Below are 26351 nucleotides of genomic sequence, written 5' to 3' on the forward strand. Positions count from 1 at the left end.
ATTGTGAAAGAACGTCACATTACATTATTTTCTAATCTCAACCGTTTCAAAATAAGCTGATTTCGTACTTTTTTAAAACAAATTGGCTGCGTTACCACGCAAAATATATGTCAACACTCGTAAATTCATTTCCTTTACTATGTTGCTTTTAAACTCGTCCTGAGCTAACTCCCCAGACAATGGGACATTGAAGTGCTCGAAGACTTCAGGATCTATCAATTGCACCACCCACTGCAATGATGGTTTTGATTTCGACATCGCCCCCTATGACTACTATAGTTGTGGATCAGATACATTTTATGTGTGGGACGTACAGACAAATGATAATCCTCTTGGACGTCATCCTTCATGTTCTGATAAGAGTGTGTGAAATTTAATGCCTTCATAAAACCGTCGCCGTCATATTATCCTCTTTATGCTCAAATTGTTTCTTTTTACGTTTTATTTTAGCCATTAATTATGTAGATCAAACGTTTTGTATACTTTCAGGTAACTAACAGAACAGTTTTCTTGTAAATTCATTTATTATTTGTGTAAACTAAGTACCAGTCAAATGACTCATATGATGAGTAAATGCGTTATATACGAAACTGATTTTAACTGATTTGGTTAAACCAAGATCGTCCCCACTCCCATCCACCCACCTCGAATAAAGAACAAACACTGATAGCAGAGTAAATTAAAACTTCTGATCAGACACCAGAATTATTTTATTCATTTCAGGTTACCATGTACTGGTTGCTTCAGTTCTAGGACTAAGTTCTTGATGCGACTCCTATCATAAGTAACCGTACGTACGAATAGCGTAGTAGATAATATAGCCAATTCAATAATACTTACACAATCATGATGCAACGAAGTTTCAAGTCACTATTGAACAATATGAAGCAATTACGCCACTCAAAATAAGGTAGCAGTGACATCAATTAGCTCAATTTTAATTTTGTATCCGTTGTAACCTAGTTTACTAGATAATAACATTTGACCGATGTACAGAAAAATAAGTAGTTTCTGTTCATCGAAAAGACAATATGAAGAAAGAATGCATCTTTTGCTTAGATACAGAAACAGCATTATACAGTTAGCATGTTGATTAGTTTATTCTAGTACAATAGCTAGGGAATAATCGTTAGCTGATGCTAATTGCTTAGGTAAGTGTCCCTGACAGTCTTAAAATGTTAACATATGTTAGATGCTCATATTCGTATCACACTGATATAATTAATAGTTTTGAAAAATCGTTGGTAAGATGATGTCCCAGATGTTGCTTTAATCGCTATGTTTGTGTCGCTTAAATATCTCTTTTTTACCAGTAATTTGATTATGTATTTTACATTTAGTAACAAAATCATTATTACTAGTCGACATCATGAAAGAAATGGAAAGAAGAGATTTTGATAACGCATGCTTAACTAATGCTACGTTTGTGCTCTTTTATCGAGAGATGTGGTTGCTAAATCAAGAAACGATTTCTACGAATGCACAACTCTATTCAAAGGGTAGTTAGGCGTAATCTGGTAACTCAAAACACTATAGCTGCGTTCAAAGTTGTGAAGTTATAAACAAGAAAAGGAAACTTCAAAATCATTTTCTAAAAATATTTAATGATTTGAGGACGACTCTTCTTATTTCAAGTAATGGTTAATATTTTTATGGGAGACATTGAAATTTCGATTGTTTTTCAAACTATGTGTCTGTTTCTAGTCTTGATGTTATTTAAAGTTTAGAATATGTGCATACATGTTTTGATTTTGACAACAGCGCGACCGCCAAATACAGTTGATATAGAAAATAACTTTGGAGTGAGATTACATGATTTTGTATTATTTGGAACTAATCCACGCGGTGTATAGCTTATTTCCATCACAATGTACCAGAAAGACATTATTGTCTATTTTCTAAGTTTAATTTTACATAAGATTACCTTTTCCAGAAATTCATCCAGCTGGTCATATCAATTTGACGTTTTCTGCATAATCAAGGACCTAGAATGCCATGACTCAGTGCACTCAAAATGGACGGAAAAGGAAGTGATGAAAAAGGTATTCGAAAAAAGTATTCGAAATAACCATCGTACTCGATTGCCTACAGAATAAATCTTGTAAACTGAATTCAATTGAAATCACATATTGCTTATTTTCAATAGTGAGAAGATCGTTAACTCAACCACATACTGGATTTAGTATTACAATCAACCCAGCAAGATATAATGAAAACATTTAGCAATGAATGAATTGAACAGACCCTTTTTGCTGCGACTTGAATGCTGACTGCATGTGCTGACGAGAACTTGTTGGGCAAGTGCTATAATCTGCAAAACTAGAGTGCACTATACTAAACCCATGCATAAACGAGTGATTGATTTCATTGTATATTTTTTGGTACATGCAATACGTTAATATGAAGTGTTTAGAAAAGAACTACATCAGGAGCCAATTCCCCACCAAATAAGATCTCGAGTAAAGGTGGTGTTTACTTTGGACAATTGACACCTGCTGAGTATCTTTCGTTCCTTAAGCAACTTTACGTACACAGCTCCTACCTCCGAAATACTTATGATGTCACTGCTAGCCAGTCTTTATTTTAATACGTTTTGATACGTTTGAAAGTTTGGGGAGCACTAATGTAATGTCCTTCTTTTCCCAGTGCTTGCGATAGTCCTTGGTAATGGTGCCGGAGTACTGGATGAATTCATTGTAATCCTCATGACGTACATCTTTAAAGGAGCCAAGTATGTCATTTTATTTTGCGTATTTGTAGTTGTAGTTGTAGTTGAAGAAATATATTGATAAAACTATTTGCAAAAATGTCCACAGCTGAGGCAACTATAATAAATTTATATATATATATATATATATATATATATATATATATATATATATATATATATATATATATATATATATATTGTACGCTGTTTTCATTCGGCGTCTAAACAAAATTTCTTTTAAAGCGAAATGCCAAGAAAGGCGTATCAGAGTTCGTTTCAAAGACAAATTCGCATACCTTGTAGTATTCATATTTAGTAGATGAATGACATTTCTGAAACGGCAAGTGATTCAAGCCTCATCGAAGCTGCATTGTGAATCTTTGGCCATACACGATTCCGTATCGATGCATTACTTGATTTAAAGGATATTCCTTAGGTTTGATGTGAGCAATACATGTGACCAGTAAACTGCATTTGAAACTACTTAACAAATGATCAATATATTTTAGTAAGCTTGTAAGTGTCCCATTAGGACTCTTAAAACGTGTTCATGACACTGATCCCCAAAACAGCGAACGATTGTATCTGAAAAAGATTATGTGACCCCGGTTTACGATAAGTGCACCAGCATTAACTACTCTGTATGGCTTACACATTATATACGAAGAATACCTTGAGAAACTAAACTTGATCTGTCCTCCGTATTTTCTTTTTTTCTACAACGTGAAAAAGTAGTTTCAACAGGTTTTATCCTTGGGATGGGAATATAAAAACGTTGAAAATCGTAAACTTTCATCAAATTATAACATTGTGCAACTGCGATTTACAGTATAGGCTAAAGGCTCACCATTCAAGTCAAATTGGCTGCATTCATTAATTTTAAATATACATTTTCTCAATGTGTTTAATGAAAGTCCAAACTATTACCTTATTCCTAATTATGTTGTCCTTTACTTGTATATTGATATATCACCTTCATTAAACTAGATTGGGAAAAATTGGGTTTATCTAGATTCTTAATGTGATCAACTCAGTTTCAATATCTTTGCTAGAGGTGAACAATGGCTGGCAAAAATGTTTCAGTTTTAGTTATATAATAAACGAATAAGTCTGCATTTTACATTTTACTCTCGATCTTCATACCTACCTTTGGAACTGAAACAGTTATGCGACTAAGGTTTGTCTTCATTTTTTGTCCAAACGCTTTCCAGATAAACTAGGAGATTCAGACAAAAACTATTTGGCCTTTTGCGTTGCATGCTAAAGTACATCCCGAAATCTGTATAATAGTTATCATAATTACCTTGTTAACATTACCACAATAATTAAAGTATGACCAGTAGCTTTATTATATGGCAGCTGAATAATGTCTCCATTTTATTTTTGCAAGTTCTTGGAATTACATTAAACAATAAAGCTACAGGTATATCTTACATCTTTGATAGTTAGAAAGTCCTGAAACGTTCTTTGCAATATCTATCTCTCATTTTGAGGACCTATTCTTCAGAAATTCGTCAGGTATTTGGTAAGTATCACAGTTATTTCAGCTGCATCGGAAAGACAGGAGTATATTCCATTTCTCGGAGAATTGTGCGATTTTACCCATCCATTATTACGAGATTGCATTGTTATGTATATTTAATTTGTGTAGTTTGGTAGTTGTTTCTCCATGATTCTATGTTATGTTTAATTGTACTTTGGACATGACCTTTTCTCAAATCGAGTTCATGTTGTATTGATCTGTATTTTCTATTTTGGTAAACGAATAATACATAGCTGATACTAGTTTGGGTTAAATATTAGGATCATTATCAATAGAGGTAAACATGTTAGTTGAGTCATAATATTGTGCAGAACATGCCAAGTATGACCAAGGTCAGGTAGAGGGGTTTATAATATTGTTTATTTGAGGTATTACTCATTCTTGCGATAACATCTGATGCAGGAATCTTTTGTATTCTTGTGTTCATGTTGATTTGGGTGGAATTATTTCTTGAAAATATTATTAAAAATAAATATAATTCTTCGACAGAAACATTAAATTTGAATTATAGTAAATTCAGACAAGGACTTCCTAGATTATGTTACTGTGGTTAATCAAAAGACAGTTCGCACATCTCCACGTCACTGCCACTTAATGCATATCAACACATTCAGTGTTTGATCTTCTTTCGAACACCAATGAAATCTAATTAAAACTTTATTAATTAGTACTGGTGATATAACGTTTTGGTCACTTAGGGAGTTAATTCGCAATACTCTAAGTTCTTATTAAATTTTATACTTTTTATTCTTGGGAAATACTTTATTTGTTAAATTTAGAGACCATCCGTTTAACTGTTTCATTTCGTTTACTGGTCGTGACTGTGGGTTAATTGTAACAATTAACAGGCTCCTTTTGGAATGAGATCCCAGGGAATCAACTACTGGCCCATTTGAGTATGTGCATATGGTGATTTTCGTCAGTAAACTTTATCGACGTTTCTCATCACATTATCTTTATTTTGTTCGCCTCTCTGAACGGAATAATTTGGTCGCAGTGGGATACACCTAACTCAAGTCTTTAATGTTCGTTTACTAGGAACTAATCACTTAATTTATGTGTTGTTTGACATTAGAACTTGGTGTGTTATGGAATGGGTTCTTTGATCCCAATCATGTAATCTTATATCTGTCGTTTGTTTCGTCATGGTTTTGTTTCTATTTCATCCTTCATTCTGCACATTTGTATAAAACTTCGATTTGGTCGTAAGATCAGAGACAAATCGGACAGTTCTTTTGAAGACTTCTTGTTGCTTGTATGGTGGTTCCACATCTGCAAAGATGTATCCCTCCTCATGGTACGTTTCCGGATCGCACATAGTTACCGTTATTATTTCCTGTGTTCCGATGAGTGCTACGTTGCCTTTATCCTTGTAATAAATAATCCCTGAATCACATTATTCTTTTTGCTGTTAGGACCTCTATCTTATCTAATAATTGAAGATCTGCTGCATAAGTAATATATATATATATATATATATATATATATATATACACACACACACACACACACACACACATATACACACGCACACACACACACACACACACATATATATATATATATATATATATATATATATATATATATATATATATATATATATATATCATGTCAGCGGGGACAATTATACATGGAAATCTACTGAGCAAAAGTGAAAAGAGTTTATGCTAGATAAAATCCTTGAACTTAAACTTATATAAGAAACCTACAGGAATCGGAACCCTTATAATGATATGTGTAAACTCTGCATGGAATAATTTGACACAGTGTTAAACATTATCAGTTATATAAAGCTGAAATAGCTGATAGGGGCAAGTAGTCCAAAATTGTAATTCCTTATCATACAAATGATGTAATCTATTTTATGCTTGACTTTGAGGTTCTAAAGCAGATCATTTTTAGATACTGAAATATATGCACGTTTGTCTTCCGCTCTACGTATTTCTCTCTCTTCGGATCTATGATGATACAACTGCCAGGCTAATCGAGAGCCGTGCAACGTATGCTGTGCTTGCATAGTTTTATAGCATGGCATTTACCCCATCTTTTCATTCAATGCAAGACCAATGATTATGTTTTTCCTTCATTGTAACTGAGTGGGTTATCACTTAGATATGTTTGATTATTTTAGCATCTATTATGTTTAGAAATCTTGAAATCCAAATGCACTCGGCAGGTTTGTTGTTTAACACATAAGGTATCACGGTACTAATTGTATTTCCATAGACATCAATGCCAATGTTTTGTGAAATAAATATACTTTCTATCCTGCCTCAGCATGCATGTCACATTCTGTCATAAAGAACACTGTTAGACTGTCAATTTGACAAGGACAAAACCAGGTACCCCATTGCATTTAAGAGAGATAACTCAACTGGAACTAGACAGGGGTAAGTGTTATCTAGTCACAACAGACACATTGTCTGCCATGTGTACCACGTTTTAAAAAAATCATAAAAAATACAAAATATGATCTAGATATGAGTTAATATAATCTCACATGTTGCCAAGAGGTTCAACTTTTTTAAGCCTAACAGAAAGTATAACTCTACATAATGCACCAATCACAGGTAGTTTTGTTGTTTACTTCTGAATACAATGTTTCCTACACCTTTAGCTCCGCCCACCTGGGGTTGTTCAATTGGTACCGTTATACCATGTTATCGGCATCAAACCATAAATATAAAGATCCTAAATTTGCCAGTTGCTATGCCATTCCCATATCGTGAGAAGTAAGTTAATATTCCAAAGTCCCTTACCGTACATTTTCAATAATGGCTTCTTAAATAAGGGGGGTAAACCGGAGAAATGTTATGGTTACACTAAAGTTCATATTTCTTCCCTTTATGTGTGGACAATAAATTTGCACACAAACAATCTGCAATTACTTACATATCTGATTGAGAGACCAGATTATGTCTTCTTTTAGAATGATATAAAAAGCAATGATATCAGAAGTATTTCTTCCTCAAAGTACGTGCAATCTTTGTGTTTCTTTTTCTCTGTATGTCGACTTGACTGCTCTCTTGTATTTCCCAAATTATATTGTTATTCCTAGTTACCTGACAATATCACTTTTTTTTTACATATGAATTTATTAGTTCATTTACTATCAAATGAAGTTATTCTTGCCGAGGTATCATGGCTCCGATTCGATAACATTTATATACTTGTTTTTATGACCGCTTCCATTGCATACAACCAATTTTCACTGCCAAATGTAAAACAATTTACACTAAAGACCACCTGTATTTTTGCTAGGTCTTACAAATCAGGCTTCTGATGGAATTGATCTTTCCTCTCTTCGTTCTCTCTGGCTAAAGATTGTCCACTCCCACAATATTACACAGCACTCCCCATGTGTATGAGAACTCAAAATATACACTTAGAAAAGGTGTTATAATTTCTGACAAGTGTCCCTTAGTTACCAAACAAACACAGTTCCACCTGAACCACATTATAATATTTACATGGACACGTGATACCATTGTTCAGGATGTTATATTCGATATATATACAAGGTCTAGTTTAAGACACACTCAAGCTGAATTTTGGAACCATTTAATAATTTTTAGCCATTCTTAATCAAATATCTCACAATCCTATTTGAAAAGATTTGATGACAAAATAATAGCAAAAATACTTACCTGATGATATGCACTATATCATGTCTTGCATTCAACAGTAAGAACTTATTCTACTCTTAAAACAAGTGGGCCTTTGATCGCTCAAATGGCTGATTAGCCAGATGTAAAGACTGTTGGCCAAGAAAACCTTATCAGCAGAATGCATTCTATTTATTTTGTTACTTTCAATACTTGTGTGTTATGGGAACAACTGCATCAAGGTTCTCATGCTACATGTCCGTGGCATGATACCCAAGTGCTAGACATCACTATAAACTGTCACACTGCAGACATCGTAGCGATATGACTGAAAAATTGTTAAAGCTACGTTAAAAATCTAAATCACACACACACATCAAGGTTCATAAAGCTTTTCTGCCTTAATAATGACTTGATGGCACATCACTTGCCCAATATTTATAGGTCCCTATGCCAACATGATTTGTTTCAAAATTTGACATATTCTATTCAGAAGATATTTTGTCTTCAAAAAAGTTGTGTGAATGTTTACTGCTTTAGTGGCAGACTGGAATCATTTGTACAGATATGTAAGTCCTTTATGTGAAAATGCTTTCTGTAAAATATGGCTGTTCTGCAGTGTTTCAGAGTTGCATTTATATTTTAATTAATAGCAACCATATTTAAAGTCATACAAGCATCATTGGTATGTCGAGACTCTGTCAAATATAGAAGAAAATTTTTTTAAATATTGTTTAAAGAAGTCACTTAAAGAATTTTATTTTTGTGCAGGAGAAGTCAATCCAAAATGTGAATTACCTTCAGAATATATATGGTCTTTCCACGCGCAGTTGTCTCAAGTGCCATTGCATTAAAACCACTTTGCTGAATATTAATGTACATGTATGTTTCATTTATATTGTGCACCTGATATTTTTCATTTTGAGGGTTGCAACTATCTGATTTTTGTCTTGTTTTCTAAGATATTTAATACTAAATACCTAACCCGGTTTATGAGTTTAGAATCATTTATTTACATTATTCACTGGAGTTACAAAGTGCTCACTGTTTTATTTAATGCAACTTTAAATGACCTCTAAAACACTACTTTGTGATCACTAAGGACTCATTCAAAAACATACTGTATTGTATCATTGTGGTGCATCAATACATTCAAGACTAATGGTACATCAACACACAAAAGACTATCAGTACATCAGCACATTCAAGATGGTTGGTACATCATCACATTCAAGATCATTGGAAATCATTCAGAACATTATATACTTTCGGATTTGCTATGGGACATTTAGGATTATTTTAGAATTAATTCACAATACAGTAAGTGTTTTTAAGGAAATAAATACTTTGTTGAATTTTACTCAGATTGTTGGTTTCACTTGCTTTCTGTTACATATTTTAAGAGCATAAGAGTCATAGAAACTCTGGTTAATGGTTAGAGAGTGGGTGGCTAAAAGGGAGTGGATTGTCCTTCAATAAGTAGCTCACCGCCGCTACTTTTACTTGTCTCCATTAACCATTGTAAGTATTATCATGCTGAATATAAATTCAGGCTAAACTGATTTTGGTACCTTTTTAAGTAACAATTTTTGTGTAATCTTTCATCTTTACAATATAACTTTTAACTATTTTCAAATTTAAAATTTGAAACTGTAATTGGGACTACATAGCCAGTATTGCGCTGACATATTATGAAACCATCTACCTCCCTGTCTACTGTGACACGGCACAAAAGACAAAGCCAACAAATTATTTTCTCTATGATATTAAAGCAGAGGTACTGTAATGCATTGATATAAACCAGAAATTAAATTTGCTTCTGTACTTTTTTTCTTAAATCAAAGTTCCTAAAGTCTGCTTGACAAGCTATTACCACTACCTGCCCAATGAAGCCTGATTTTACCAGGTGAAAGTCATTAGCTTTGAGTAGTCTTGGAGTGACCGGCAGTAGTACAAGCATAGTTTATGATCAATAATATCTTGATTAACCACTACAAGTGAAGCATGCACTATGGAGTCACTTATTTTACTCCTATACTCATTCACATGTACAATGCACAATTAACTGGATGAGTGTAAAAAAATCACAATGCACAATTTGCTTAATGAATGACAAAGAAAGTTTACCACTGAATAAACATTTTATTCCTACTTACTAATGGCACTGGTCAGGATGGGTCTCCAGGATAAGATGTACATAAATCTAACATAGAAAAATTGGTCCATAAATGAACACAAATATTTTAACACATGTGAATAAAGCAGATAATGTAGGTCACAATGACCTTTGTTTTTAAGGGTGTAATTGTAAAGAGATGCATTAAATTATAAAGTTTCATGACCAGAACAAAAACAACAGCCAACAGAGTAATGTTTCACACACATTTCATAAAAATCAATGCAGTATGAAAGACAAGTCACAGAGACCACTCTTAGCAAAAATGATTCAGAAGGTATAATGAAGCAGCCAAGCACCAGATTTTATCATTCTAAGCAGGATAGTAGACATATACAGTAATACCTCGAACACTCGCAAGGTTAGGTTCCAGAACTAGTCGCAGATCAGGAGGAATCGCGAATGTTTGGTACGAGTCACTAAAACTGCTAATAAATACTTATTTCTAGGGTTTAAACCCTAAATATGACCCAAATCATGCTCCCAAAGCACTTTAATTTCATTTAAAAGTTAGCTTAATACATTACCATTAGAAAGAGAAATAAATGGTTGACGTAAAAATAAAGTACTGTACAGTATCGCCTAATGGGTATTTGCCACACTAGCCCATTTACAGTAAGGTACATGTATACTAATATTACCCCTATACTAATTCATTGGCTGCCGTTTTCTTTTGCACTCAAAGTAAGATAAAACCAAGTAACAAATGGGACTGTAAACTTAATGACTGACGTTTTCTTTGTCATTGTCAGGAAGGTAAACTAGGTAAACTTCATATGTCACAGAAGTCATATAACGAAGGTACAATTCAATAAAATAAAGAAAACATGTACGTAGAGGACACCAATGAATCCATGAATTCGTGAATCCAGAAACGTGAATGCACGAGGTATTACTGTATTGCCAAAATAAACTCACGTTGTTATGAGCCAAATGCTCATAATTAACCAAAGCCAATAAAAGATGAAATACAGCCCATGAGGACCCTTCAGGTTTTTTTGTTGTAAGGGTATGGAAGTGTCAAAGTTCCATATCATCATGAACTTCACGATTCCAGCATGACAAAGTGCCTGAGAATAAACATCAAACATAAAAATTTAACCCAAGTCAGTGAAGCTTAAAATATGGCCACAATGACCTGCTATTGAAAAAAGGGGCCCATCACTTTAGTATGTACGCATGGAGGGCAGAGAGGTGGTTAACCCAAATGCATGCGATTGGGTATGGGGGGGGGTCTACTGATAATGCACATATGCATAGGAAATGGGGTGGGTGGGTGAAACCTCAAAAATAATTTGTATACATAACCTGTTCAACTGGAGCATTTGAATTTAGCAGAAACGAGACAAACTTTTAAAGGTTACAAAACTTATTTCTTTGATGCAACTAGACATTCAACGTCTGTGGACTATCTGTTTTATTAAACATGTTTATATTTTTAATACTTGATCATTTCTGTGTGGATTAAAGATAGGCCATTCTATATAATCGGGGGGGGGGGCATTAAGCATACATACACAGATGGGGGGGTTGTAAAAAAGTGTGTATATGTACAGGGGGGAGGGGTCAATCTTTGCCAGATTTTGTTGTACGTACTAAATGGAGATTACCCTAAGATAATACTGCTGATTAAGATGCATCCCCATGTTTAAAGATTCTTGATAGGATAATATGTACACAGATTGTCAAAAATGTACGCAGCCATGAGTTAAATGCCAGTAAAATGTGAAATATAGTTTACAGTCATCTTTTTTTATACAGGTGTGTTACTAAGAGAGAGATGTACAATCATAAAGAGCAAAACAATTTAAAGTAAATGTAAAACATGGGTCACAATAAATGTATATTTAAATGAGGGGGCAGTTCACATAAAGATGCATTGCTTACCAAGTTTCATGATTCCAGGTATTAAAAACATGCAAAAATTCAGCATCAGTCAGTAACAAGTGAAATATAAGCCACCCTGGCCTTTTTTGGAAAGGTGTGATACTAACAAATGATGCATAAAATAATCTAGACTTATGATTCTGGCATGAGCAGTATTTGAGATTGAGCTCTAGTGAAGTGCACAATATGGGTCACAGTAACCGATTTTTGTAATAAAGGTGAATTTCACCCAACTGCATCATTTTATTTTACTCTGACTCCAGGTTTTAAAATAAGTTATTAATTGACAACAGGATGACATTCATCTTCAAAAAATAGGTACTATCTAATTTACAGTTATTTCTGATTAAGCCATACAGAAGTTTTATTGATAAGGTCCCCCAAAAAAGTGTTGGAGAAGGATAATTCTAGTCATATTTCCTACTATATTCTAATATCTATAGAACAATCCAAGGAGTAGTCTGGCAGTTCGAGTCTAAGATTCAGCCAATGTGGGCATGTGAGAAAGCTTGCCAGTAGCTTCTCGTGGGTCGGTGGTTCTTTCCGGGGTTTTCCGGGTTCTTCCTCCACCATTAATACTGGCCGCCATGTATAGCCTATCGTGCTGAAAAATGGCGTTAAACCCAACAACAACAACAACAACAAGGAGTAGTCATTCAATTATTACAAGTTCAAACTGAGCTACCACAGCTACCATTTCTTATATAAGCTCAAGCACATACACCAACTTAGGGTATCTTCAGGATTTTAAAAATTATAAAAATATTTATTAATATACAAGGATTATCATAAAAACAATAGGCTCGTATTAATCTTCTTTGCTGGGAAAATACAAACTTATTCCCTGATGGGTTTACAGAAAGATATTTAGATAAATACTGTTTACGAATCAGTTCAAACGCTTTACACACACTTAGAAAATGGTATTTTGTTTCAATAATGCTTTTACAAAAAAACATATTCTATTGTGGTATGGAGTGTGTGGAGTGTGTACCCATATTGACCCTAACATGCATATTACTGTCTATAAGCTTGCAAAATAAGCTATGATAGCATGAGTTTCCTATAATATCTAGACATGGTTCATGGCTAAAGTCTAACTTAATTAATTTGTAGACTGTGAATCTATCTAATTAATTCATTTTGGCATTCCAGGTATGAATGACAATATTAATATATCTTTGCTTAATCAAATTCATAAATATTAGTTCATCTCCTACACCCTGGTTGTACCAAGCCTCTCCAAAACCATATCTGATTTCATGTGCTTTTACTTTACAATCTGATGATATCCCCCCCTTCTTTTAGAACATTTTGAAGAAGAAAAAAATAAAAAATCTCGAAATAAAAAAAAACAATCTCGAAAAAAAAAAAGGCAAATGCAACAATAAACCAGCGATGTAAAGCAAGCAGGACCGTTCCCGAGCTCTCCTTCCCACTAATGACAGCCAACCATTCAACTGTAGGGACCTTTATGGACCCACAGATTGAGGCCAAACTATCAGGGTTCCTTGAATCCATAAAAGCCTGGGGGAGGTGGCACCATCCCCTTCCCCAGGAACAACTAGCAGGCTGCGGTGCAGTCAGAAAAAAGTGGCACATGCACAATTGTGCGAACGCTACTATAATTAAACTCAACAACAACATCTGATGATTGTGACCATTTTAGTTGCACATAAAAACTGATTTTGGGATGCCAACTGTTGGACATTTGAAGTATTTTCAACCAGTTTTATATTGGCTGCATAATGCTGGTTGATTTAAAATGTTTCTCCTTCTTTTATCCATATCGAAACTGTTTGCAGAATATTTAGTAATGTTTCAATACATGCATTAGAACAGGCAGTATCTCAGTATAAATTTTTTTAAATATTAGGTCTACAGATAATTTTCCAAACCAAAGCAACTTGCCTTTGATTGGGAATAGTATCTTTGAAGCTTGTTCATAAAAGACTGTTTGGCATCTGTATCAAATACCACATGAAGAGAATACTAGCACTGGATACTGAAAATATGAAGCATCTTTAAATTTGTGATTCCACATAGGTAGCCTCCTTTTTGGAAAACAACATTTGTTTTGTCCAAATTAACTTTTAATCCCCATTCATCACAATAAGACCCAAGTGACTAAGCAAGCACTGCATCGCAATTAATGTCACAGAGAATATAAGTACATGATTGGCATGCAGTGAAACAAACAGGTTTAACACAGCATTAATGTCTGCATCAGATTATTCACTTTGAGGGTCATATAAAAATAAGTCAGTAACCAATGGTGACAGCATGAATACAGATGCACACTAAAAGGACAACTGATTATTAATAATAATAATAATAATAATAACAACAATAACAATTTAATTGTTCATTATAAATGTATTTATAAAAACTGAAATTGAGATATCACGATTCTCCTATAAATATATGATTCTTCAACATTATTTGCACAGAATCAAAATCACAGTTATAAGTAAGTTACAAAAGTATTGGGTCATACCTAGGTTATTATACAGAATGAAAAATAGCAATTATTATAGTGTTGTACACTAGAAATCTAAATAGAATATCAGTCACTGATTCTTTTGTATAAAGGAAAACAGTGTAAGTTTCAAATGTTTCATCATTCACTGATGCAAAACATACAATGTATTGAAAGCACAAAATGTCACCCCCCAATACTTGCCTACTTAAAGAAAAAAGAAATTAAACATTTTTATCTACACAATAAACTTTCTAAATTGAAAGGAAAATTTTCAATCTGGCGTGTTTTCAAGCAAAAATAACAAACAATAGACTTACTGAGAAAAACATACCTGTATTACCAAGATTAAACTGAAAATGTACACTTATATGACCGATACAATCACATGGGTTTAGTTAGTCTAAACATACCTGATAAGCATTAGCTGTACTGATTTGAAGAAATATTCTGAGTACAAAGCTTATTTTAACAAGAAGCCCAAGTGGGTCTGATATCACTCACCTGGATAGTTGACAAATGTTTGTGAATGCAAATTCATATTTGTATTGAAACTACAGACGGAAAAGGAAATCTTGGAGTATATAGCTGATGCACTGCATATTAATGGTGGCTGGGTGTTTAATCACATGCTCCAGCAATCAGATGCAAGATCAGATCGTTAATACATATGTTGCTCATAATCTCAGCCAATCAAATGCAACATTGCCCAATTATAATGCATAGATGTCACATTTACCTAATCTGATTAGATATACGGCCTCTGGAGTGTTTAATCACACGATCCAGCAATCAGATCATTAATGTTGTTGTTGTTATAGGGTTTAACACCATTTTTCAGCACAAGATAGGCTGTACATGGCGGCCAGTATTAATGGTGGAGGAAGAACCCGGGAAAACCCCGGAAAGAACCACCGACCCACCAAAAGCTACCGGCAAGCTTTCTCACATATCCACATTGGCCGAGCCCTAGACTCGAACACACGCAGACAGGTGAGATGGCAGTGATCCGTGACGGAGAGCGCTTTAGACCACTTGGCCACTCGGGGCCCCCACGTCATTAATACATATGTCGATCAAATTCAGACTCTTTGATGATATTAAAGTTAAATTTCAAGACTGATTCAAATCTGATCCAAAATGAAGCCTCTAAAGTGTACACAAACAAGAACTGATGGACAGGCAGACAACCGATGATGCACATCAGATGCTGACATAGTGCCTAACAATAAAACTACTTGGCATTTGGACAGGTGAGCTAAAACTCAAATGCCTCATTTTTTCTTTTAAAATTCTACTCTAAATGTTAACAATTATCTTGCCCTTTGCATGAATACATTATCAATATTCATGTATACATTTATTTTACATTTAAATACCATGTGTCTACAAATATAATGTACAGCAAATTCATTTACTTTTCGTGTATAAATTTTGTTTTGCTTTTGCAAAAAGTAACATTCTAACTATTAATTTAATACATCAGATAAACGTGGTGTCATATTCTCTTTATGGAAAAAACACAAGTACGTGTTAAATTTTTTAATTTTTTGATTATTTTGTGTCTCATTAAAAATGGAGATTTAGTGTAGGAATATATTTAGTCTTTTGCATAATCTATATATTTCTGAAAATATATCATATTCAGCCAAAATGGATATCCATCTTTGTCTTAATTGATGCTCTACAAACGGGACAAAGTTGTAAAGAAATACTGCAGGTGTCACATGTTGCTATATGGTTACAGGGCATAAAAACCACACCAATTTTCTTGGCAAAGCAGATCTTACAACGGGCAGCACGACGTAATTCCTGGAGCTCTTTCATAGTTTCTGAATTGGTACCAGGATCAAGCTCAGTAGAAGCCTGTTCATCTTCTTTGTCTACAAAGAAAGCAAAGTGCACTGCAAGATTATAAAGGTGCAACAAACTACACTTAAACATAATTTTCTAAGCCACTGTAAACACAGTTTAAGAAACAACTGAGCAACAAATTTTTCATTCAAGTATGAATGTAACTTGCTAGCTCATCAAATACATTTAGAAAAATACAAAAATATCAATGAATTAGTAAGCAAGTGAACTGTTGACATTTAACCCATTTAGTACAATGAAGTCCTTACGAGCTTACCATTCTGATGTGAACCAGTTGTATCTCCCACTACAATGCACAGTGAAATAGACATATCATGGATTCTAGATTGCCCATTCTTACATTCATGCACACAGGGGACAAGAGAGCAAACAGAAGTGGGTGTTGACCACATCTAATCGGCAGCCACTCTATATCACAAGACTCCATCATGGATTTTAATGAGGTTTTGGTGGCTTTTCTCATAACAGTTGCTGACTTTATTTATCCTGCTGTGTGAGTTGAAAACATTAAGCAAACAGATGTCAGGCATCCCAACTGCATGAAAACTACTATGGCCATCATGCCCAAAAATTTCATGTCTGTACAAAACTACATTAGCCCTGCTTGTGGTACTTATCAGTAGCCTAGCAAGGCATATGAACAGATGCATGTCCTTACGGGAAACAAGGTAGAACATCTTAAATTTCTATGATATCCTCCTGCCCCTGCCCAATGACTGCATATACAACAAAAAACTGCACAGCAATGTGACTTATTGATTACATATACTAGCAAACATAAACACATGTTAATATGTTGTGTTTGTTTTAAGTGATATTTACTATGCTTATCTTGCCCTTAAATTATATTTCATACCAATGCTCTACTTATCCTTAATTTTTCAGTTGTACTTTAAAGTTCATACTATTTCCATGACTAACTTTTGCCAAATGTTACACAGCAGCAAAAAATATGAACAGAAACCCTCATCTTATCACAAATGCATAAAGGATCAATCATTTACAAGAGTTAACATTTATTGTATTCTTCATTTAGGAAAGATCGACAATTTGACACAAGTGGCAATAATATTTTTAGATTCCCTTCTTAAAGACAAAAGTGGCAATAATATTTTTGGATTATTTTGGATTCCCTTCTTAAAGACAAAAGTGGCAATAATATTTTTGGATTAATATTTTTGGATTGTTTTGGATTCCCTTCTTAAAGACAGAAGTGGTAATAATATTTTTGGACTGTTTTGGATTCCCTTCTTCAAGACCCAAGTGGCAATAAAATTTTTGGATTGTTTTGGATTCCCTACTTAAAGACCCAAGTGGCAATAATATTTTTGGAGAATGAAGATAAAGATCAAGATTGATAATTAAAACTAATAAAGATTATGGATGTATCATGTGATATTTATAGTATAAATAAACAATCCATGGGACATGAAGTTCTTTCTAAAACTTAAAGAATGACAATAGCATGGCATAGTAGATAAATTAATTAAAAAAATGTATACTAGAGCTGTGCTAGAAAATGATCTTCTGTAGACTTGTGTCTAAAGTTTTCACAACATACTTTAAAGCAAGAGTTAAAAAGAGTTTAATGAACTATTCAACATGTATTACACAGGATTCATTTCAGGCCGTGAGCCTTATTTTTTATGTCCGACACAAAAAAAGAAGTTGAATCTATCGCACCTATATTATGCACAAAAAGAACAAAGAAGATAAAAGGCGACAATCATCATGATTAGTCTTAGATGGACTGGATCAAACACATCCCAGGCTTACTGAATAGAATGTACTCATTGCCACAGAAGCAGAAGATCAATTTCATTGGGAGATGGGGTCATCTCAAGACTCTCAGGGACCTTTAAATGACATTTTCTACATCCTCAAAAGGGGCTGGTCTCTAACGTTTAGGAGTTTATAATGTTGATTTTTGTACCAGTATCCTTCCAGCACTCCCAGGCAAACTGGGTATTTATCAAGGATAATGAGAGTTGAAGAAGACAAATTCAAAACTATTATACAAGGATTTGGTACATGTGCCACTTGAATATAACATACAATGTAAACATTTCCTTTCAAACTTTAAAAAATATAAACAAATGCAAAGTATCATAATCTTATCACAGAGAAAAATGTTTTAAAACTGGAAATAATCTGTACTAATAAAACCAACAACTACATTTTTCAAACCACCTAAGCTCTTTAAGACAATTTGGTTAACAAATCCTTCACTGTTTAACACTGAATTGCAAAATATTTGATTTAAATTTTGACGAAATAATCATCAAAATTACATACCAGTATATTACTGCATAAAAATAGATTAAATTTTCTTAACAAAATCCACTTATATTAGTTTGTAATCAATAAATCAAATCTCTACTAATACTAATGGGGACTCTAATCATTTCTTTAAATGTACCTAATACAGTGTGAACCCAATATAAAATGATGGTTCGGGTTTACAAAACATAACTGTTTAGGTACTGAACTCTGCTCTAACCAACAAAATTAGCAGAAGAAAATGATGACGAAAATATTAAGTGGGATAATAAAATGTGGCAGACCTGCCAACCCTAACAAGACTGTCTCAGTAAGGCAGCTGATTTTCTTGTGTAAGTCTGACCAGTTTTCAGTAAGGTGCAAAATATTATGTAATGCTATTATAGTCAATTTGGCAAACGTGTATTTCAACAGGTCTTTATTTCAAACTGATGCATCGACTAAACATTATGTACACATTATTAACCTCTAGCACAGTTGCACAGTCCCAAACTCTATCTGGCTCAATGGCCTATTGCTATCTCTCAACGCAACATAATTCTTGGAATTTGTTTCTTCATTGCACATGATGGCAATTTTATCTCCCACCATGTGACATATCCAATCAACACCTGTTGTCCAAGAACTGTAATTGTGTCCCTTCCTGCTTTTATTCAAAACAACCTGAATATTGCTTTTTATTCTTATGTACTGATTATTAAAACTTTTTAAGAGGTTTTTTCTTTATCTTGATACATACATATAATCTGCTTGAATTCCAATTGGGGAGTAAACCATTCAATTGTGTTGGTTCATAACTATTCCCACCCAGATATATTTGACTATAACATACTTGAAAATTCACTGTCCAAAAATTAGACCTCCTGAGCACGAATAAATATGGTCTGAAACCTGATGGTTATCCACAAAACAGATTGATTACACAGATTTTATTTGTTTTTAGAATTGACAATACAAGTTAATTTTTGGTGGTTTGTTAGTCAAGACAGCTTTTGTTAAAATCAAACAGGTAAACTGTACAGAGCTGTTAGCCATGATGGTTGATGGTTAATACATTTGAAACTGGATTTTAGACATAAAATCTACTATGGGGACACCTGTCAGCTTTATTTAATCATTCTCTAATATCAAAGTTTACTGATATAGGTCTTGATTTGAAAGTGATTACATAAACACAGTTTCCATGCACTTTATCCACTTGGTGCATCCATTATGTATAAAGTTGAATTACATCCAGAATTCCTAGCACTTTGTTTCTCGCTAGGAGCTCCAATCTGGGTTTGATTTAAGTATGTCGATTCCAGTATGGATTCAATTTAAACATCGTATTCATGTGCATAGTTTGAATCCTCAGGTATTTCAAGCAAATTAAAAACTGGCAGACCATACAAAAATGAAATTAATATTCTCCAGTATATTCTAAGTGCATTAACCTGAGAAACACTGCCCTGGGAATGACAGACATAGGCAAGCAGATGTCCTTTTTGTCCCCTGTAATTTTTACCTTTTAAAAAACAAATTTTGTTGGTACTATGGTTCTTTCAAACGTGCTAAAAAACTTTCAAAACCACAAAAATAGGTCACTTTGACACTGCATTTTTTTTGCTTGCCCATTTTTAAAGACTAAGCTGTATGCTGAAGGCACATCTGAGATAGGGCTCAAGTCAAAAAGATGTCATGATCACTATGGTTCTATAATTTTTGTGGTTTCTGCCATTTCATCTGAAAAACCGCATAATTTGAAATTCCTGCAAGTTTGTTCATAATCTCCTTGCAAGCTTCAGCTTTTCCACAAGCTAATAATTCATTTTTGTCACTTCCTCAATTACAAATGATGTGTATACCTTACATGAAGCAAAGCATACTTCATGGATCATGGTCTAATATTTGTTGCCTTCATAAACAACAAGCATACATTCTTCATTGCAGATGGATTTGTCATGTAGTGCCTTATATATGTGATGTAAGATTGTTTTGACTTTTGATTCATTCAAGACTTGGACTTCATAATAATTTTGGATTCAAAGGGAAGTTGTCAGCTAAAAAAGTGTCCAGGTACAGACACCAGCCCTGCTTAAAGCCAAGATCACAAGGGCAACTGCAATGGGATCAGCAAAGATTGTTGTCAATATTTCAAATAACGGTGCCCAGAGGCAAAACTATCAGCTTATGGTCAGTGCCTAATTTTCATTCATGCTTTTGTAGAAAGCAAACTGCTGCCTCTGCGGGTAAAAAGGATTCACCTTCATGGATCATTTTTAGGTGGGTGTTCTGGGTATCAATGATCCTTGAATGTTGTGAGATTATAATCTGTTTACAAGGAGTGTGATATGAAAGTCTGATTCATCTAGAAATGTCTGTAGAGGGAAAGAGTTCCCATGTTCCCATGCAAACACTCACATGTAACCACTTGCCACATCTTGCTGGTGAGATGGAGTAGTGTTATTAGGGTGGTTTTGTATTTTGCCTACTTTTCTGGGTCACAGCCTCTATTCCCCATGACATTTGCTCATTTTCACATTAACATCTTATAGTATGTGTAACCTATGAATACATGAAATTGAAGTGGTCTAACAAGTGATTATCAAAGCCGCCAAACAGGTGACCATAATCATACAAGATAGAAGCAGTGACCTCAATAACCAGCAAAATCACCTATGACAATACAATACACTTGTTTTATGATACTGTGACATGGTATTTCATTTTTGTTTTACTGGACTTTTATTGCCAATAAATCCACTCTCCCCCCCGCCCCATTTCTCATTTGTGCTTTGAGTTTTCAGTGATTTTCTATTTCTTTTAAGAGAGTCAAACTTGGGCAAGCGAATGCAGTTTACTTTATCATGTTGATACTACTTTATGCCACTACAAGAACACAAATATTCATGAATGTCTTGAAATTAATTTGCATGGTTACGATCCATACAGCTCCAACAATAGTTCCAACTGTTGTATCTGTAACAGTTGCTGTGGTTGCGATTCATGTTACAAGACCAATAGTTGTAATAGTTATTGTCGTGGCAAGCCTACAAACAGCATCTTTGCTACAACCAATCAATGTGGTTCTCCTGGAGATTTCATCTCGCTGATGTTGCTCAGGTTTGATTGTTGTTCAAACTGGTAACATTGAGGGTCCATCAAAATTCTAACATTAATAATGTAATCACATAGTACAACTGCTCAAAAAGCAAACCTTGATCAAGTGCAACACACACAAGAAAATATCTGTTTGAAAACATTTAAATTTCTGGTGACTGTGTGTTGTGGTGGCCTAGTACCCTTTTTTGTGTAAAAACATACCAACTATAAAAGTAAATGCTGTCTGAAATTATCTTACTTAACTGTACCACCATCATTTCATGTTTTCCTGGGTAAAGCAATCAATTTAGAAAACTAGATCCAGCAGAGTTTTGCATTTATCCCAGCGTTAGCAATTAATAACCTGATCAACTTAATTAATGCATTAATGATTAGGTTGGTTTGTTCAAATGTGCATGGATGTGTCTGTCAGTGTTTTATTTTATAAAGATGTATACATACTCCCTTTTTAAATTTATTATGACAAGTCCTGAGATTGGATCTTTCAAAAAAACTACAACATTTCACAAACACAAATGCAAAGTGATTCACAGTAAATAGCAAATGTCAAACAAAATGTGAATGCATAATTTCTCTGCAGTAATGGTTATGAAGGGACAATGCCAAAATTGCACTGCGGAGAGATATAAGGCCACATATGGCTATGCTATTACCCAAGAAGCTCTTAAAATTGAAAACAATTTAAGTTTACCTGATAATTTGGTAACTGGAGAACCTGCTTCCTCTATCACATCTGATAAGGGAACATTTTCCTCTGGAAAAATATAAGATAAAATAATATTTGCCAAAAGATCTACATGATTACTGAAACACAAAATCACCAGATATTTTAAATGAGTTGTCTGCTCCTTTGTCATTCCCACAAAGAGCAGTAAAACAGAAGTATGGAAGAGGACCTTGTCGCTGGCATTTAAATAAGAGCTAACAGAAGAAAACATATCTTCCATGTACTGAAATGAAAACTGATAATGCTTTGTCAAGACAAAACTTTTCCACGTTGAAATAAATTCATAGTTTTCTACGTAAAATAAATGTAACTAATCTTTTAAAAACTGATTTTCTAATAATCATAAAATATCAACCTGCTGTCAAGATACCATGCCTTTTAGGGCATTTACTTACAGCAACATCAGCAAATATTTGACACGTTAATTGGGTAGCATAGAAAAACCACTCGCTGAATAGTGATTTCTCAAATTGCTCTCTTACCATAATGAAAAAATGGAGTATATTATTTTAATTATACATGTGTATATGGAGTGAAAAAAGTACAAAAGACTTCACTCTCAAAGAAAGAACTTGGAACATGATTTGAATGACAATGAAGTATGAAACAAACATTTAAGTGTGGACACAAACATTTAAGTGTGGAATAATGGTGTCAAACATACCATGGAGTACTGACACCAAGAAACAAGTAACCCTCCCTAAGAAACTGATTCACCTCATTTACAGTAACACGAACATAAAATCTAGGATACCTGCTTTTGATGTGATGTGACTCAACATACAGAGCTGTAGCCAATACCACACGAATTGAAAAAGTTGCACGTATTGACCATGTGGCCCTGGTACATGTTAGCCATGATGACTTTCTTTTGTTACAACTTAGTTCTCATCAAAAATGAAGGTCAGAACCATGTAATAGCACCTGAATACAACGACCAAAGTGGTGCAAAAGCTAAAGATATTTCACTGTAAACATGAATTCCCAAGACACATACATCTGGAGTAACTGATAACATACCAAGTACAGTGAATGAAGAAATACTGAGAAAATCGGGGGTTTTAAGCCCTGTAAGGTGATACACCTTAACAGCTGACACAATCTGGTTTTGACAGAATTCAAACCCATTCCCTACTAGCTGCACAATTAAGCTATTGATGAAGCCACTATTTACAGAAAGGCGGTAGTGCTACTGACGGTAAACTACATATTCATGTGGCGACATTATCATCAATGCATGACTGTAACAAAGGGTGATTAATCCAGACAATGATATGAAAATCCTCAAGCCAGGAAAATTAAGCCCCAGTTGTAAAGTTTTGGCAATGCAGATATGTCTCCATGCAGTTTCCATGAGCATAGGTAAAATAGGTCAAATGGATGAGAGAATATATGGATACCATTAATCATGAAGACTAATTGCAAGTGACCTGCTTTTGGAGTGGCTGTATTGTTGTTCCTGAGATGTATTCAGACATCGTGTTCTTGAGAACAGGTCAAATAAGGTGGAAGATATTGGGGGAGTATGCAACAGAAAGATACACATACAGAGAGCACCAAAACATCAAATTAAGTCACAATGACCTAATTTTGGCATGGCAGAGACACTATTCTTGGCACAAAAACCACAAGCCAAATTGTAAGGGCAGGTTGAATAGGATGCAGGAAATACTGAAACTCATATCATTCTTCATAAATTATTGTACACTCATGATTTGTAAAAATCATTATTATTGTTTGTATTACAGTCTTGTACATACTTGGTGAAGTTTTCATACGTATTAAGTCTAAAATAAGTAGATTCATACGTGTGAGAATTGGCCTTTTATTAATATGTGGATCATGGTTGGTTGAATAAGTGATAGACAATAAGGCTAACATTCAAACACAAGACCTTTCACTGTTAAAAACCTCATCAACATGACTAGTGGTAATATATGTACCTCATTTGCTGAATATCATCAACAGTTTTTAAGTTAGATCACTTAATCAAGAATTATTCTATTATTACATAAAATATTTGAATGCATCAAAGATACTATCCCATAAGGTCCATTAGCCATGATCATGATATGCCCTGTCGAGCTCAACCTTGAGACCAGAATGTGCTTTACTGACTCTCATTAAAACACAATTATAACCTATTGACCATGAACACGGGTCTCATTTCTACATTTCTGGATACAATAGAACCTGTCTTCAAAGACCACATCTTTTGCCAAAAAAATATGGTTTCTCAAGACAGGTGGTCTCTTATAACAGGTCACAATATTATATAATTTATAAATTTGTGCATTGAGAATGTGGTCTCTCAAGACAGGTTGTCTCACATAGCAGTGGTCTTTCAAGACAGGTTTTACTGTATCTGAATCAAACACAAAAGACATATGCAAAGGAAAATATATGGAGTAATGCTCATTTAAAAAGAAAAAGTCATAAAATGAAAGCTTTCTTTTGTTGCATTATATATACAAGTATATATAGTATTACCGACTCAAAGATTTAGAGCAGTCATTATTTTCCTTTCTTCATACAACAGCAAGTCCTGAAAATAGAAATTACTTACAAATGACTGTCCTGGAAACTCAGTGATATTCCAGGGTGTCAATGGTTTACTGATGTATAAATCAAATACTCTATACATAAAATAAGGAATTCCTTCCCTGTATCACCATCTTTTCAAGCTTTTCTGAATTAAACTATCAAAACTTATAATTCAAGAGTCTCTTAAAACAGAAAAATTATAAGTTACCAGATGGCCCAACAGGTGTAGAAACTTCATCTGTCTTCAATTCAGACAGGGGAACATTTTCCTCTGGAAAGACATAAGAGCAAATGAATATATTAATATGTAAAACATCATACACCTATGCTGAAAGAAAAAAAAAACTCCCAATGAACAAAACAATATTGTAATGCAATTTAAGCAAATTAGAAAGAAGTGAATTATGTTGTATAGACAAAGTAATCTCTGAATGATGAATAAATATAGCATGTTATTGCAAATTATAAACATGCGTATACGGAGTGCACAGTGCAGTAAACATTAATCCCAAGAAAAGAATGAAGCATAAAAAAAGAAATATAGTCCACAGGGACTTAATTGTGGAATGATGGCATCATACAAATCATAGAGTATTGACACCAAGAAGCAAGTAACTATGCCTAAGAAACTTACTTAAATTTTTATCTCATTCAGTCACTAATGCATAAAATGTATGATTCCTCCTTTTGATCTGACAATGTAGCACTCAACACAAGGAAAAGTAGACAATGCCACAGAACAGTATAGAAAACGTTGATATTTTGTCGGTCTTATTTCTATTCCACATGTAGATACATTATAACTATATAAATCGAATACTAGAATCATAATAGATGGAATACCTTCAATGTACCACCATCATTTCATGTTTTCCTGATAAAACTATCAATTTAGAAATAATTATTCATCTTACCAGCAGACATTACACGGGCCTCTAATACTGTTAATGTGATACATAGAAAAAATTCACTGTTGTGTCTGCATTACCAAACTTAAAAACAACAGTGGAATTAAGCTTGTTTGTCAGGACATATGTGGAAAAGGATATCGGGCTCCTTTCTGTTTTCTCTGTTCTGCATCCAAGTGTTACCTGACCAACCTAATTAGTGCATTATCGATAAGGTTTGTTTCCATGAAGTTTTCAATGTACACAGAAATCATTATTATAGAGATGTATAGTCTTAATCACTAACATTTTAAGTGATAATTAAAGAAATTATGATCTTTCAACAAAACCACAACGTTTCATAAACACATGTGCAATATAATTCCAGTATGTAGCAAATGTCAGACAAAATCAAAATGCATATTTTCTCCATATTAATGACCATAAAATGGTAACTGCCATAAAGGCCATAACAGGGTTATACCAAACCTGCTTTACGATAAAATGGACACAGATGACTATATAATTAAAGA

The 26351-nt window shown here is 33.9% G+C and overlaps 1 protein-coding gene and 1 long non-coding RNA gene across 8 annotated transcripts in view; one reads left to right on the top strand and one right to left on the bottom strand.

The window, feature by feature from the left end:
* LOC149792899 (uncharacterized) overlaps window positions 1–26351 on the top strand; it is a 43803-nt gene that overhangs the window by 5457 nt on the left and 11995 nt on the right. The window contains exons 2-4 of the long non-coding RNA XR_016422663.1: window positions 724–790; window positions 1934–2042; window positions 2647–2731. This is a non-coding gene — a long non-coding RNA (uncharacterized LOC149792899). The remainder of the gene's footprint in view (window positions 1–723; window positions 791–1933; window positions 2043–2646; window positions 2732–26351) is intronic.
* Window positions 14281–26351, bottom strand: part of LOC149792900 (uncharacterized) — a 38935-nt gene continuing 26864 nt past the window's right edge. For all 7 annotated transcript variants that reach the window (XM_089966718.1, XM_089966722.1, XM_089966715.1 and 4 more), the window contains exons 9-11: window positions 25140–25202; window positions 22352–22414; window positions 14281–16286 (exon numbers count right to left, since the gene is read on the bottom strand). In XM_089966718.1, coding sequence (XP_089822844.1) covers window positions 16048–16286; window positions 22352–22414; window positions 25140–25202 — 365 coding nt within the window. In that variant the 3' untranslated portion in view covers window positions 14281–16047. The remainder of the gene's footprint in view (window positions 16287–22351; window positions 22415–25139; window positions 25203–26351) is intronic.

Source organism: Sinohyriopsis cumingii, chromosome 8, assembly GCF_028554795.1.
Source record: "Sinohyriopsis cumingii isolate HCF-2022 chromosome 8, ASM2855479v2, whole genome shotgun sequence".
NCBI classification, from domain to species: Eukaryota; Metazoa; Mollusca; class Bivalvia; order Unionida; family Unionidae; genus Sinohyriopsis; species Sinohyriopsis cumingii.